Source organism: Oryza sativa, chromosome 10, assembly GCF_034140825.1.
Source record: "Oryza sativa Japonica Group chromosome 10, ASM3414082v1".
Classification (NCBI taxonomy): Eukaryota; Viridiplantae; Streptophyta; class Magnoliopsida; order Poales; family Poaceae; genus Oryza; species Oryza sativa.
Genome location: NC_089044.1, coordinates 14554398 through 14570149, shown reverse-complemented (window position 1 = coordinate 14570149; position 15752 = coordinate 14554398). Strand labels below are relative to the sequence as shown.

The window sequence follows — 15752 nt, the reverse complement described above, 5'->3', positions numbered from 1 at the left end:
ATATTTCGTGTAAAAATTTTCTATATAAAAGATGCTTTAAAAATCAAATAAATTTATTTTTCAAATTTTTAATAATTAATACTTAATTATATGCTAATCGCGTTTCTCATTTTACTTGAAGCTAATCATCCCAACGCAACAGCTGAAAAAGAACGCGGCCTTGGTATAAGCTAATAGCCAATAGTTAACTATACTATTAAACTTGCTGTGATTATGACCTGTAGTCTACCCTAAGAGTAGCTATTGCTGGCGATATATATGCCACGTCGTTTTTCGTGATGATCTGGAGGAGAAAGGCGGGATAAGAGAGAGCAAGCCGGTGACTAAAAATAGTCGCTGATTGTTGGTGCCATCCACAGGCATGCTGATATCACGTGGTTCTGTCCGACCGGCGATGCGAGTGTCCACCTAAAGACTAGGCTATGGTGGGTTTAGTTCACACTAAAATTAAAAATTTGATTGAAATTAGAACGATGTGATGGAAAAGTTGGAAGTTTATGTATATAGAAAATTTTTGATGTGATGGAAAAGTTAGAAGTTTAATGAAATAGTTTGGAACTAAACTCGGTCTATGTTTGATACTAATTGCCAAACATATCAAGCGTATTTATTAGGAACAGATTGGTGATTGAACCGTTGAGACACTTGGTTCAATGGTTTCTTTGTTGGACCGGTGATCGCTCAAACCAATAGTTTAAAGCCGCTCAAATTCACACGTGTTGTAAAGTTTTAGATTTACCAATAGATAGGCTGTGTTTAGATAGGGGTAAAAATTTTTGTCGTGTGATATTGAATATATGGACATACATTTGAAGTATTAAACGTAGTCTAATAACAAAACAAATAATCCGTCTGTAAACTGAGAGACGAATTTATTAAGCCTAATTAATCCATCATTAACAAATATTTACTGTAGCACCACATTATCAAATCATGGAGCAATTAGGCTTAAAGATTCATCTAACAAATTAGTCACAATCTGTATAATTAGTTATTTTTTTAGTCTATATTTAATACTTCATGCAAGTATTCAAACGTTCGATGTGATAAGGTGAAAAATTTTAGGGTGGGATCTAAACAGGGCCATAGTATGGTTGGTGGAAACGGGAAGGTTTTGGGTTTTATCTGGTTCTAAAAAAAACCCGTCCGATTCAACTAGTTTATAGTGGCTCGAATGCATGGCTGATCTTTTATCTGGATTGGCTAAGGGCATGGTTCTGGTTTTCTTTTCTAGTTCGGTCCTAATAACAGGCATAATAAAAAATGATAATAAATAGTTAAATTTTCCGTGGATAAATGGACGTAACCACGTGGGCACATTGGGGCTGACAAACCGCACATTGGGGCTGACAAACCAAAACAGGCTTAACCAGATTTATTATCTGGGCAGGGCCAATAACACAGTACGAAACTTATAGCCGATCCGATGTTACAATTTTGGCTGAAAAAAAAATCATCAGCTCTACAGTAATTCAAAAAATAAACCTAAAAAACAGGGAAATCTACATTATATCCCCATCTCGTCGTCTCCGCGCCGGTTTCCATCTCGCGAGCAGAGCCGCCGCCGCCGTCCTGTGCTTCCGCCGCATTCCGGTGAGCATCCGAATCTTCTCTCTCGTTTATCTCTGTTTCTCCCAGTCCCACCCACTTCCGTCTTAGAAATTCGCTCGCATTAATCATAGCTCTCTTTTGCTAGTAGATCTGAAACTGGGAAGCAGCTTCTTTTCTCTTGCTGATTGGCATTAACCTAGTTATAATAAGTAAAATTTTGATTTCTTTTCTTTCCCCCAATAAAAGTTTCTTAGCTAGTTGGTGATTCCAGTGGCGGATATAGGATTTTATAAATGAGGTACGATAAACTAATTTATTTATAAAACAATAAATTATCTAATTGTTATACAATATTATCTTTAAAGAAATGTAAAATAATCCAATACATCATAAAAAACCAGACTAGAAATAAACTAAATCTTATTTTTATACGTAGATCTTATTGTAATGCATAGGTATGTAACTAGTAAATAGTGAATGTCACAACTCACTTGAACGATATATATAGTGCATTATGATCATTGGATTAATAACAAGTGTTGATCACTAGTTCATCCAAAAAAATTTATATGGCTATATCGTTTAATATTATTAACATTTATATCATTCTAGATTATGTTTAGAAAAATATCTTTCTTTTAAAAAAAACTAGTCAGGTACCTTTTATAAATACAATATCATTAACAAAGAAAATACTATTATTTTCTCATGTAAAAACATATATAATATATATTACGGAGCACACACACATGAGCTAGCTGCTACTCCCTCCGTCCCTAAATATAAGGGATTTTGGTTGGATGTGACACATCCTAGTACAACGAATCTAGACAGGCTAAAATCCCTTATATTTAGGGACAGAGGGAGTAGTATTCATGTGCAAGTAATAGTGCTAGCTGTAGCAATATTATTATTAAAAAAAATAAGAATGAGAAAACAAGAAGAAGATGGAACAACAGAAGAATATAAAGTTAAAGTTTTTAGTTTCACACCATTTACTACAAAGAACAATTTTAATAATATTAGTATATTATCGATTAATGTGAGTATATGCCATACCATAAATTTGAGCAACCACCCTCATGTGTTTGGGCTAGTTACTAACCCCCTCTTTTTCTTACTTCTTTCGAAGTTCTCTAAACATATTTTAGGTAAAAGATGTTTTGTTTTGAATAAAAAAGAAACAATTTAACTTGATTATTTTTTAAGAGAGAATCCATCGTGTGCCGCTGACTTTGTCCTTGTTCAATAATATGCCACTGAGTTTGTTAAGTTCTACAGTATGTCATTGTATTTTGCTTAAATTCTATAATATACCATTGCCGTCCATTTAGATTCTGTTAGTACTCTATAATTTTGTCCTAATGATTGAAATATCCCTAGGACAAAAAATTTTCAAAGTTTGGCCGAAAATTCCAAAATATCATATAATAAACTAGGCAGAGAAGTTGCCTATCTTAAACTTTGTAAGTTTTACAATCTGTATGATAAAATTGTACAATGCTAACGGAGGCTATCTAGACGACAATGGTATATTATAGAAGTTAAGCAAAATACAATGCCATATTAGAACTTGACAAACCCAATGACATATTGTAGAGCAGGGACAAAATCAGTGACACACAATGGATTGTCTCTATTTTTTATGGTTGTTCGCTTAATTACCTATCTACTATGATGCGGCATTTTTAGAAAAAGTTAAAATTTATACTGTAAGTTCATATCTTACACATTAAATTACATACACTTATAATATAATTTTCAAATTATAAAATGCCCTATTCTCATTTTATAGGAGAAATATGGAAAAATGATTTATTATCTATTTAATTATGATAAAAATATTAGTCCAAATTAACATATATGTAGAAAATAAAAAACAATACGAAAGAATTACGAAAATATGTACTAATATAGTCATCATATATAATGCAATGAGAAAAGAAGACCACAGGCGAATGCTTTATTATTGAGCAAAAATGATGGTATTATTTTTATCATGTTTTAATGAAATCTATCTAACCATAATTAATCAGTCCGTGTTAATAGAAATTTATATCGTCATGCATCAACATATCATGATATTATTAGTTATAGCTAAGTACACTAGCCCAACCATACTTAGTATATCACAAGACTATCGGGTAATGGACAATTATCCTTAATTGTGCTAGAGAAAAAAAAGTACTCCCTCCGTCCCATAAAAAACTAACCTCGGACTGGATGTGTCACATCCTAGTAAAACGAATCTAGATATGCATATGTTCAGATTTGTTGTACTAGAATATGCCACACCAGTTCTAGATTCGTTTTTTTGGGACAAAGGGAGTAAATTACAGTCCATACTATGTATTCTTAAAAATTCTTAAAATTTTTCATATAATGTTATTCTTTAACCATTATTTTCATTTACACAATAGCTAACTTTACATTTCAATTTAGATCACCTTATTCTATCCATCTCCAAGTCCGACGACTCAGCAATCACTCCGCACATTAACTCTCTCTCTCTCTCTCTCCATTTTGGATAACCGATAGATCTAGCAAGAAGGAGCCCGGATATAGCACATTCGTTCTTTGTTGGGTCGGTTCCTGCCTCCCAAAGTCCCTGCAAGCTCGACATCCCCGACCTTAACGGCAACCATAACAATAGTGTGCATCACAATAGGGTAGGAGAAAAAGACATGTCAGTTACTAGAGGATAAGGTTGCGCATGTAAAGGCAAAGAGGAGGAACGATAGTGGCTCATGGAGAAAGAGCGGTGATGACGGTGTGTAGAGTGGCAGTTAGTTGCTTGTGGTATGAGGAATTTGTTGTTGACACAATCGCTTAATTTTTCCTTAAGTATTGATGATACGTGGGTCACCAGTTATATAAAGAAATAGTACTAGCTAGTTTTAAAATACTACCTCGGTCCTAAAATAAGTGCAGCCGTGAAAATTCATGTCAAACTTTGGATCGTCCGTCTTATTTGAAAAGTTTATGAAAAAATTAAAATAAATTAGTCACACGTAAAAAACTATTCATGTTTTATCATCTAATAATAATAAAAATATTAATATCTACTATTATAAAAATTAAAGATGTTTTTGTCGGTATTTTAGTACGTTATCCGTGTATGAGTCGGTTTTTAAGTTCGATTACTTTTGGAAATACATATCCGTATTTGAGTCGGTTTTTAAGGTCGTTCACTTTTGTTAATAAAGAAAGAATCATATAAGAAATCTGTTTAAAAAAACTCATGCTAATTTGAGACGATCAGACTCCTAACTGCAGCCTATGATTTTCTAAAAAAATATATATCCAAGCGAACTCCCACAGTGAATTTCATTTTAACTAAACCATATAACAATAATAAGATTAAAATAGGCTTTACCCGTTGCAACGTACGGGTATTTTTTCTAGTCATAAAAAAATTTCAAATAAGATAAACGGTAAAACGTCAAATGTAAATAATATAAAACTGTACTTATTTTATTTTAGAACAGAGAGAGTAGTAAATAAAATATTAAGATAAGGGCGGAGTAGTCGAGAGTATATCGCGAAAAAGAAAAAGAAATCTCCCGTTTGGTCTCGTTCTCGTTGTCTCCTCCGCTCCTTGCGCCGCCGCCAAGACGAGTCGCGGCTGAACAGGGGAGGGCCGGGTGGCGATCTCCATCTGGCGAGCAGAGCAGCGGAGGGGAGGGGATCCTGGTGAGCATCCGCGTCCTCTTTCTGATTCATCTCTCTCTCTCTCTCTCCCACCCCACCGGGGCTGGAATTTGCTTGCCTTCGTGAACCCTACTAGCTTCTCTTCTAGATCTTCTCCTCCTCCTTAATTTGATAGCCTTAAACCTCTCTTAATTCAAGTAATAACAGTTTGTTTGTTCACCCAAAAGTTTGTCCCAAGTTGGATCCGCCCCTGGTTGATTCATCTATAATGTTCCGTAGGACAAGCGTGGTTGCAGATAATTCTGCCCTTTGCTAACTAAGCTCCCCTAGAAAGGGAAATTTTTTTTATTTTATGTCCAACTCATTTGATTTCATTCTTTGAGGTTATGTTTTGCCCTCAGATCAGGTATTATATTGCAGGGCTTTGGTCCAAAGCTGTAATGATGTATATGCATCATAGTCGTCTGTTATCTACAAAAACAATGAAGCGGTGTAGTTAATAATAGTCAACTGATTTTGCTCATGAGAATTCACTGGAATTTTCTATGATCTACACTTGAACTTCTTTGTATAGTGCTGCCTTTTTAGCTATTTGACAGTTCTTGGGTATCTGAATTGTGTTGTTAGAATTACTTGCTGGAATCATGCTTGTTCTTAGTTCTTACAGTCACTGTTTATTCACTTCTTACAGAGATGGTCAGTGCCACTAACTGCTGAAGCTATTGCTATACTATTACTAGTACTAGCTTTCAATTTTCATTCATTATTGTTTGTTACTAGTACTATACTAGTCAAGAGGCGGTCTAATAATCCTTTGCATTCTTGCCATGTGGGGTTCAGGTTCAGGGGCATCTCCTCTTTTCTTTCCCTTGCCGCCATTAGCCCAAGCAGCTATCTGGATTCTGGAGTAGTTCTCTAGCGCACGAACAGCATCCGTGACGAAGCGCATCCATGGCGGCAGCACCGACGAGAGCGGAGGCGCTGTCCCTCTTCCGGTCCCTCCTCCGCACGGCAAGGCAGTTCTCTGACTACAACATCCGCGAGTACGCGCGCCGCCGCGCCGCGGACGCCTTCCGTGAGAACCGTGCCCTCGGCGATGCGGTTGCCGCGGCGGCAGTGTTCGCGGACGGGAAGAAGCAGCTGGAGGTGGCAAAGCGGCAGGCGGTGGTGTACTCTCTGTACGCCCCAAAGGCCAAGAGCATCATGGAGATGAAGCTGCAGTGATCGGTGCAACTAAAACTGAGATGTTATTATGTTTGCTAGATAATTTCCATGACATGGTTGCTATGAGTTCAATAAACTAGTCAATTCCACAATTCCGGTCTCTTGTGTTCAACATGCCATTACCTGTTAGGCAGGGCACCTGCCTTTTCAACATGCCATTAACTGTAAGCCAATCTGTTTGGTGGCTTTGCAATTATCCTGCTGCCCCTGGTTTTCCTAGACCTGTGCTAGCTTTGGCTTCTACCATGCACACTACTAGTTCTCATCACAGTGGTAACTGTGGTTGGATTGGTGTCGATTGCTGCACTTATCAACTGTTTGATGAAATGCCACAGTGATCCACCCTGAACTTTAAAACCCAAACAAGCCGGGACTCTGTAGAGCTTGAGCTGCTTGTTGCTTTCCTTATGAGAGGGCTAAGAATAGATTGCATATGTACTAAATACAAGTTTTGGAAATCAGACCATAACTCTAGCAAGCTGGTCGTAGTTAGCATGGTGAATTGTTGAGGGGCTGAAGAAATATCCCTGAGATAGTAGTATTCTGTCAGAATGCATGCCACCAATTAACTACAGAATCATGTACTGATAGTACTATGGTACTTAGCTTGGATTTGATATGTGATCACTTATCATTGATATATTCCAATGAAATGCTTGTAGCATTTCAAGAGCTGCTTTAGTGGATCCCAGAAGGGCAACTAAAAAGGGAGGGGAAAACGAGATGATTGCTTTGCCCAGTAAACTATGCTTGCTCTGATGACCTGGCCTTTCTCCCGTTAAGTGAGCTTTGACGTTTTTTGCCCAGAAGCTAATGGTTATCATGTTGATAAAAGAGCAACTTCTAGTCTTCTATATCCATTCCTTGAAAAGAACAGGGCCATAGTACTGATTGATACTGGTTAGAGAATTGTGCATGTCCCATGAAGGTATTATTGTTAGTCAAACTGTACAGAAGGAAGATCCATAGACTGAGATTGTAGGATCCATCATCCCATTTGAGACCATTATAACGTAAACTTTTTTATTTGATTCCATAGAATGATGTTCTGAACTAGAAGCCTTTTTTTTTTGGTTGAACTCATAATATCAGGTTCTAAACTATAAATCCTTTTCTTGTTGAACATTAAAACGTGTTCTGAACCAGGAACAATAATTTTTGAAATCAAGCTGAGTACCGTTGGTACATATTTGCTTATCATCAGCATTATGTGCTTTTGCTTTAGGATTCGCAGGGTTTTCTTTTGGTTGACTCTGAAGTGGGACCAATATTTATCTCCTGTATCTCTTGGTGAATTTTTCTTAAATTTGTTCTAGGCGCACATCTGTTGTTATTTGTGTTGAAATCGATTAGACAATTGGAATTCTGCTATTTGGTTGTTCATTGCCTCGTAAAAGTGCATCTATTGACGAGTTAACTTGTAGATTTCTCTTTGAACCTGCCAGACGGAACCTTGTAATTTTCTATTACTATAGTCTGAATTGCGGTTTACGCAAATGGATTCCATCATAGCCCTGGAAAATAAACATTTAAATTTGGCAGCGGAATTTATTGGAGGAGCAAGTTACGTAACCTTCGCATTCAGAGAAATGCTAATGGTTCTCTTTGGCGGGCATAGCTTCTATGCCTTGTTCATACTTCCTCCGTCGGACAAAAGCACAAATCTAAGTATTACTTAGATATGACATATTCTAATACAATAAACCTGTTCAGATTTACTGTACTTAGATATATCTAGTTCTAGCTTCGTTTTTTTAGGACAGAGAAAGTAGTCTTGTGTCAGGAAGTGTGTTCGGAGTGAAGTACACTACACTTTCCTTCGTAAACGCCGTCCCGCTTCCGTCGCCGGGCCATGCCCCTGGAGGGAGGCGTGACCCCCACGAGGGGAACGAGGGCCTCCACTCCCTTTTCCTAAGCCACGGCTCATGGTCCCGTCTTCCCTGCCTCATCCCTTTTGGATTTTCCTTCTTGCCCTTCTCGCCTCAGCCGCCGACAAGGCCTCCATCCGGTGGAGTGGAGCAAGATGAGCCTGCACACAGCTACAGCCACCATCATGACCTCCTCCGTCGGCACCGCTCCCGCCACCACCTCTGCCTCCTCCTCGATGCAGCATGGCCAGTGCCGCTCCATCCCGACCTAGCCGGTGGGAGGGGGGGGTTTGGCAGATCCGCCTATGACGGCGCTGGATCTTTCGCCCCTGAACGGCAACGTCGCGAGGCGGAGGAGGCCGGCGACGACGCGATGCAGGGAGGACGATGACGGTGCAAGGCGGGGAGGACGGCGACAGAAGAGAGAGGGAGAGAGTGCCGTCAGCCATCCATTGCTCGCCGTTGGCCACCGCGCCCCGCTCCCGTTCTATGAAAGAGAGAGGGAGAGAGCGGTGGAGCTTGCGCGCCATCAGCCAACCGCCGCTCGCCGTTGGCCACCGCGCCCCGCTCCCATGCTTTGAAAGAGAGAGCGGGGGAGCTCACGCGCCATCAGCCACCCGCTGCTCGTCGTCGGCCACCATGGCGGCGCGCTAGGCCTGAGTTGGAGGCGGCGCGGTGGGGCGGCGTCATTGGGAGCGAAGAGGGAGAGAGAGCGAAGAGAGAGGCGATGAGAAGAGAAGAGAAGAGATGGGCTAAAAAAGTAAGGGTAGGAGAGGAAAAAATACATGTGGCTACGTGGGTTGAGGCACCCCAATGTGGGTTAGAGTACCTCTACCCGATAACTTGAGATTTTGAAGAACTCGGCTACGAGTACCCCCCATTGAGAGATGGCTATCCCATGAAGTGGCTCCGGTTAGTGGGAACACCCATGAAGTGAATTTGGTTGTACATGGTTTTTACTTCCTGTTTTTCATGCCCACCACCTCCTCACCTGTCCCTACCCTAATACTCCCTCCGTCCCATAATATAAGAGATTTTGACTTTTTGTTTGTACTGCTTGACCACTCAGCTTATTTAAAAAATTTGTGCAAATATAAAAAACGAAAAGTTATGCTTAAAGTACTTTGGATAATAAAGTAAGTCACAAATAAAATAAATAATAATTTCAAAATTTTTTAAATAAGACGAATGGTCAAATAGTACAAGCAAAAAGTTAAAATCCCTTATATTATGGGACGGATGGAGTACTATTTTTGTTTTGCTGTTCTCATCGCACGTAGTTTTTAGTTTTTAGGTTGTGTTCTTTCTCCTCTTTTTCCAACCGGCACGCAAGCATTTTTAAAGTACTAAACAATATGTTTTTAAATATTATATAAAAATTATTTTAAAGAATTATATCAATCCTTTTTAAGAAAAAATAGCTAATATTTAATTAACTATGCGTTAATGAGTTACTCTTTTTGTGTGCACGGGAGATTGGCTTCCAACACATTTAAAAAAACACAGCTGAAAATGACATCAGATACCAAACTTTTAAATAGAACTAGTTAATGATGCGCCGAAATGTCTTTATAATCATTAATGAAGTTCTCAAACAAGAGCATCACTGATGGGATATTCCACATAGGAGTGGGACATAGTAGTACTTATACTAGTATGAAAGACAAACCTTAGTTTTCAACAAAAGATTTTAAAAACATTTATTATTTTTATTGTAAATTGTTTTAAACATACCATGGGGAAGTACCATGAGAACAAGATTACTACTACTTCCTCCATTTCACATTATAAAATTACTACTACTTCCTCTATTTCACAATATAAGATATTTAGATTTTAAATAGATTAATAAATGGATCCACATATATACTTTATACATGTGTCTAAATCCTTCCTTTGTCCCAAAATACAAGGGATTTTGGTTGTTTATATTTTTGGATGGAGAGAGTAGATCTTAGTGAATCTAGAAGAATTTGGATGAAAACAGAGCGGATAGTTTTCATCCACTCAAGAGAAAAACAAATATGGATATCGTTCGGATACAATTTTTTTTCCTCTGGATACAAATACAGATATGATATTAGAGTTCCCAACCGATACGAATAATAACACGGAGGGACGAAAAGGCTAAAACGTGTCTTATAACGTGAAACAGAAGGGATATGAATACGGATATGGTACGATAGTTTCCAACAAATACATATAATATTACGGAGGGACGAAAATGCTAAAACGTGCCTTATAACGTGAAACAGAAGAGATATGAATACGGATATGGTATCATAGTTTCCAAGAAAATACTACGGAAAAGGCTAAAACGTATAATCGTAACGTGAAACGGAAGGAGTAAGTAGTAGTAGAAGTGAAATATGAGCACAAATGGAGGGGCTCCATCGCAAAAAAGGTCTTGGCTGCCGTCGCGTCCACTCCTCACCACCACCACCCAAACCTACCCCCCTCCCCTCCTCCCTTTCAAAAAGCTGCACGCGCCGCCCACCGCCGCCCGCCGATCCCTTCCTCCCGCCGCAAGCAAACCCATGGCCTCCTCCTCCTCGTCGTCCTTGCCCGCGGCGTGGGCGGCGGCGGTGCGGGCGTGGGCGGTGGCGCCGGCGCTGCGGGCCGCGGTGTGGGCGTGCCTCGCCATGTCCGCCATGCTCGTCGCCGAGGCCGCCTGGATGGGCCTCGCCAGCCTCGCCGCCGCCGCCGCCAGGCGCCTCCGTGGGTACGGCTACCGCTGGGAGCCCATGGCCGCGCCGCCCGACGTCGAGGCGCCCGCGCCCGCGCCCGCGGAGTTCCCCATGGTGCTCGTGCAGATCCCCATGTACAACGAGAAGGAGGTGAGGTGACCCCGCCCCGCCCGTTCCTGCATTCCGCCCGCCTAGTCCTCTCTCCCCCCGTTGATTCATCGCATTTAATCCTAGAATTGTTGGTGGGTTTTTTTTTTTTTTTTTTTTTTTTTTTTTTTTTTTTTTTTTTGTGCAGGTGTACAAGCTCTCCATCGGAGCGGCGTGCGCGCTCACGTGGCCACCGGACCGTATCATAATCCAAGTCTTGGATGACTCCACTGATCCTTTCGTTAAAGTAAGCCTAGGTTTCAGTGACAAGAGCTTGTCTTGGTTGTCCAAAAAAAGGGGTCAAAATTTGGTTGCTGTCATGCTCATGGGAAATGTAAACTGTTACGTACATTCCAATGTTGGTCAAATCTCCATAAATCAATCATATGGTACTTAAACCCATTATTCATTTGTTTTTAAGGATTAGTACAATCAGTGTCATTTGAATGTAGATAGGTGGCAGAAGCATAGGACGAATGCGCGTCATTCAGTGATTAGTCCGTATAAATTCCAAGTCTTAACGTCATTCGGTGACAAAAAGTTTGTCTTGATTGTCCAAAAAAAAAAGAAACAAATGCCTTGTGTTAACTCCATGCCAAAATTTGGTTGCTGTGATGCTCTTGTGAAATGTTCTGTATATTCGTACAGAACAATGCTTCTCAAATTTCCCTAAGCAAATCATACAGTATTTAACTCATTGTTATTTCTTTAAGGACTAGAATCAATATCATTCGAATGTAGATAGGTGGCAGAAGCATCGAACTAATGGACTTCCTTCAGTGAATAGTCTATACAAATTCCAAATCTTATTTCCGTGAATTGTTTTTGTTATAGTGTGGATATATGTGATGAAATGAATTTAGGCAACATGGAGACAAAACCATGTCACTGTGATTTATCAAGTAGAATAATTGTTATATGTAGTACTTATGCATTTATGCACCCTTGTTAAAGTACTTGATTTACGAATCTATGAGTTACTTGATTGCCACATAATACTTTCTTTCTGTTTTGCTTACTTGTTTGGATAGAATCGTTTAGTCACTTGGTCAGTAAGCAAACACAAACTCTTCATGAAACCAACTAATTAGTGCAAAATTGGAAGTGAGGTGATTGACAAACGGAAACTTTAAATATTAATGCATTGTTTTTTTTTCGGTGTGTGTTATTCATTTAGTATTTGTCTTGAGATTATTATGCCTTTATATTCTTTTAATTAGTTTTCATTAGTACAGGAATTAGTGGAGCTTGAATGTAAGGAATGGGCCAGCAAGAAAATTAATATCAAGTATGAGGTTAGAAACAACAGGAAGGGATACAAAGCAGGAGCCCTGCGGAAAGGCATGGAGCATACATATGCACAACTGTGTGACTTTGTTGCTATCTTCGATGCAGATTTCGAGCCTGAATCAGACTTCCTCTTAAAAACCATGCCATATCTTTTGCACAATCCAAAGATTGCACTTGTGCAGACACGTTGGGAGTTTGGTAAGCATACTGCTACCATTGTTAGATATTGTTGCTGTACTTTCATTATCATGCAAACGGAATGGAAGAAATGAAGCAGAGAGAATCATGTATTGTCAAAATGACAATCGTCTGTCAAAGTACTAAGTAGTATGGAGCATCAAGAATGAGGAATGGAAAGTGCATTGCCAACTTACTGGTTCCTCTTCATTGTTGCATGCTTAATGTTCAATAGTGAATGTTTCTAACGAAGGCATCTCTTCCTTCAAAAGAGTACAAAAATGCAAGCATATCTAGATGTTCTCAAATTCAGAAATTGTCCGTTAGATGAGGTTTTGATGGATTGGATGTAGAGGGTCTTGAGGTTGTGATCACTCATGACTCATCGTGATTTTTCAATCTAAGTGGTTTCAAAATGTTTATCCATGTGGCACTTAAGCATCTATAAGTCCATTCAAACCTCATCTTCATCCAATGGTCCACATCCGAGTTTGCACATACCCAGGGATGTGTTCCCGTGAGATATTTTTCTTCCTGCCCCAAGAAGTATTAAACATAAGGATTGAGATTCCTAACAAAGTACTGGACTTGCCACAAAATGTAGAGTTGTAGACTACATCTTGACAAAGTATGAGACATTGAGACCCTTGCTCTTAAAATTTTTGAAGCTTATGTTTCTCCTCAAACTGCCATGCTTACTGATATGGGCATTTGTGCTCAAAGTCAGATCAGTGTCTTCAAAGTTTTTTTTTTTTTTTGACGCAAGTCTTCAAAGTTTTATGATTGTAACTACTTCATAATTGGGATATTGATACCTTCCATAAACAGGACTGCATATGAAGCAACGGTGGTTCAAAATACTAACTCCATCTCACAAATATGCATTATGATATGTATATTTCCTTAGTCCTACAAATAGCTAAACCTAAACAGTATGGTGATTTAAGTAACATTTTTGGCTGAGAAACATATAACATGAACAGAGGACTAACAATTTCTACCCACTCTTCAGTAAAGATGCATGATATTATCTAGGTTGACAATTTTAAGCACTAATTTATTTATTCTGATTACTAATGATGTTCCGCTGCAATTTACCCCCTCTCTATGGCAGTGGTAATATCGATAACTTGAAATGAGTAGTTTTGTTTATTCTGATTACAGGATGTTCCTGACCTGGCCTTTGCCGGGTGATTTTGCAGTGAACTACAATGTTTGCCTGATGACAAGGATACAGAAGATGTCACTGGACTACCACTTCAAAGTGGAGCAAGAGTCAGGCTCATTTATGCACGCATTCTTTGGTTTCAACGGTAAGAGCTGTTCTCGACTTCTCGTAGCCATTTACTTGAAGCTTCAATCTTGCTTGATATTTTAGCGTGAAGTGTACATGTACCAAAACAATAGCAACCTTGCCTACAGGTACAGCTGGTGTGTGGCGCGTATCTGCTATTAATCAATCTGGAGGATGGAAAGACCGCACCACTGTGGAAGACATGGATTTGGCTGTAAGGGCAAGCCTAAAGGGATGGGAGTTCTTGTATGTTGGTGATATAAGGGTATGTCTCACACTCCCTCTGAACCTAATATGCTTTTCGATGGGCATATGACTAGCATGTGTTATGCTGTGCCTTGACAGCATTGAAATTATTAATATTACACAGGTGAAGAGTGAACTCCCAAGTACCTTCCAGGCCTACCGTCACCAACAACATAGATGGACATGTGGTGCTGCCAATCTTTTCAGAAAAATGGCATGGGAAATTATTACAAACAAGGTTTGCCTTCTTGAACCTCTCCCCAAAAGACAAAAGTTTGTCTTGTTATCTTGTAACACTATTATCATCTATGTTTGATGTAGGAGGTATCAATGTGGAAGAAATATCATCTTCTGTACAGTTTTTTCTTCGTACGGAGAGCCATTGCTCCCATCCTGACTTTCTTGTTCTACTGTATTGTCATCCCATTGTCTGCCATGGTTCCTGAAGTCACTATTCCTGTGTGGGGCCTGGTCTATATTCCCACAGCCATTACTATTATGAATGCCATCAGAAATCCAGGGTAACGCATGGCTCTTTCCTACTAGTACAGCCTCCTATGTACTTTCTTACTGCCGACTTATCTAGATTATCTTATGCAATATGATAGGTCAGTCCATCTCATGCCATTCTGGATTCTATTTGAGAATGTCATGGCCATGCACCGTATGCGTGCAGCTCTAAGCGGTTTACTTGAAACTGCACGTGCAAATGATTGGGTAGTTACTGAAAAAGTAGGTGATCAGGTGAAGGATGAGCTTGATGTCCCACTTCTTGAACCACTGAAGCCCACTGAATGTGCTGAAAGGTAAGTGTAGCAACCAATAATAAATTTTACATCATCCCTTTTTTCGGGAGCAAAGCACAGTTTACTTTCAATGCTGAAAGAATAAAATACATGTTCAAGAACGTCTCTCAGATTTCAACCTTTGCCTTTGCAGGATTTACATTCCTGAGCTCTTGCTTGCGCTCTATCTCCTTATATGTGCATCGTATGATTTCGTTCTTGGAAATCATAAATACTACATCTACATCTACCTCCAAGCTGTTGCATTCACTGTGATGGGGTTTGGCTTTGTTGGAACAAGAACTCCTTGTTCGTAGCTTACCATTTACCATTTGAGATTTTTTTTCTCCTATGACAAGAGCCAGTATTTTGTGTGCAAGAAGGATGATCTGATGATAGGATATACAAAATTGGGTTAAATGATCTAGGCTAGAGATGTGTATATTTCTAATTGATGCAGAATGGGAGAGATGACTTCTAGAGTTCCAACCTCCCAGTAGTGGTAGGATGAGCCACCAGCTGTATCTGTTTTATTCAGGCATAATTTGGGAAATTACGTCCTGACTAACTAATAATCAATCAGTTTGATTCAGCATGATTTTTTTGAAATTGAAATTTTGCGTGCAGTTCTTTAGCCCTTGCAAATGTTGTCAATACCAACAAAATTTATGATATGTATTTCTGAAGCAAGCATGCAGGAGAACTGCTCGCTGTATTGATAAAGCAGGAGAATTACCTGAAGATATTTCCATATATGATTCTAAACCCATTGATTGTAGCAATAATTTCTGGTCGAATATTACAAGTTTTGAATTCAAAATGCACATACACC

General features: G+C 39.3%; 2 protein-coding genes across 4 annotated transcripts; both read left to right on the top strand.

Moving 5' to 3' along the window:
* The first annotated feature begins 5116 nt into the window (after nucleotides 1-5116).
* On the top strand, nucleotides 5117-6645 carry LOC4348587 (uncharacterized). Its single transcript, XM_015757424.3, has 2 exons — nucleotides 5117-5244; nucleotides 6043-6645. The coding sequence occupies exon 2, from the start codon at nucleotides 6154-6156 to the stop codon at nucleotides 6424-6426; it is 273 nt and encodes a 90-aa protein (XP_015612910.1). The 5' UTR covers nucleotides 5117-5244; nucleotides 6043-6153; the 3' UTR covers nucleotides 6427-6645.
* Nucleotides 6646-10697: 4052 nt separating this feature from the next.
* LOC4348586 (probable glucomannan 4-beta-mannosyltransferase 2) lies at nucleotides 10698-15515 on the top strand. 3 transcript variants are annotated; one of them, XM_066304967.1, is made up of 10 exons: nucleotides 10749-11131; nucleotides 11277-11375; nucleotides 12364-12423; nucleotides 12524-12616; nucleotides 13760-13908; nucleotides 14018-14154; nucleotides 14260-14373; nucleotides 14457-14656; nucleotides 14744-14941; nucleotides 15075-15515. In XM_066304967.1, exons 5-10 carry the CDS (start codon nucleotides 13761-13763, stop codon nucleotides 15235-15237), a joined length of 960 nt encoding a protein of 319 aa, XP_066161064.1. In that variant the 5' UTR covers nucleotides 10749-11131; nucleotides 11277-11375; nucleotides 12364-12423; nucleotides 12524-12616; nucleotide 13760; the 3' UTR covers nucleotides 15238-15515. The 3 variants fall into 3 exon arrangements, with proteins under 3 accessions (XP_025876609.1, XP_015612871.1, XP_066161064.1); XM_026020824.2 differs by having other exon boundaries at nucleotides 10698-11131; nucleotides 12364-12616; XM_015757385.3 differs by having other exon boundaries at nucleotides 10716-11131; nucleotides 12364-12616; nucleotides 13798-13908.
* The last annotated feature ends 237 nt before the right edge of the window (nucleotides 15516-15752 follow it).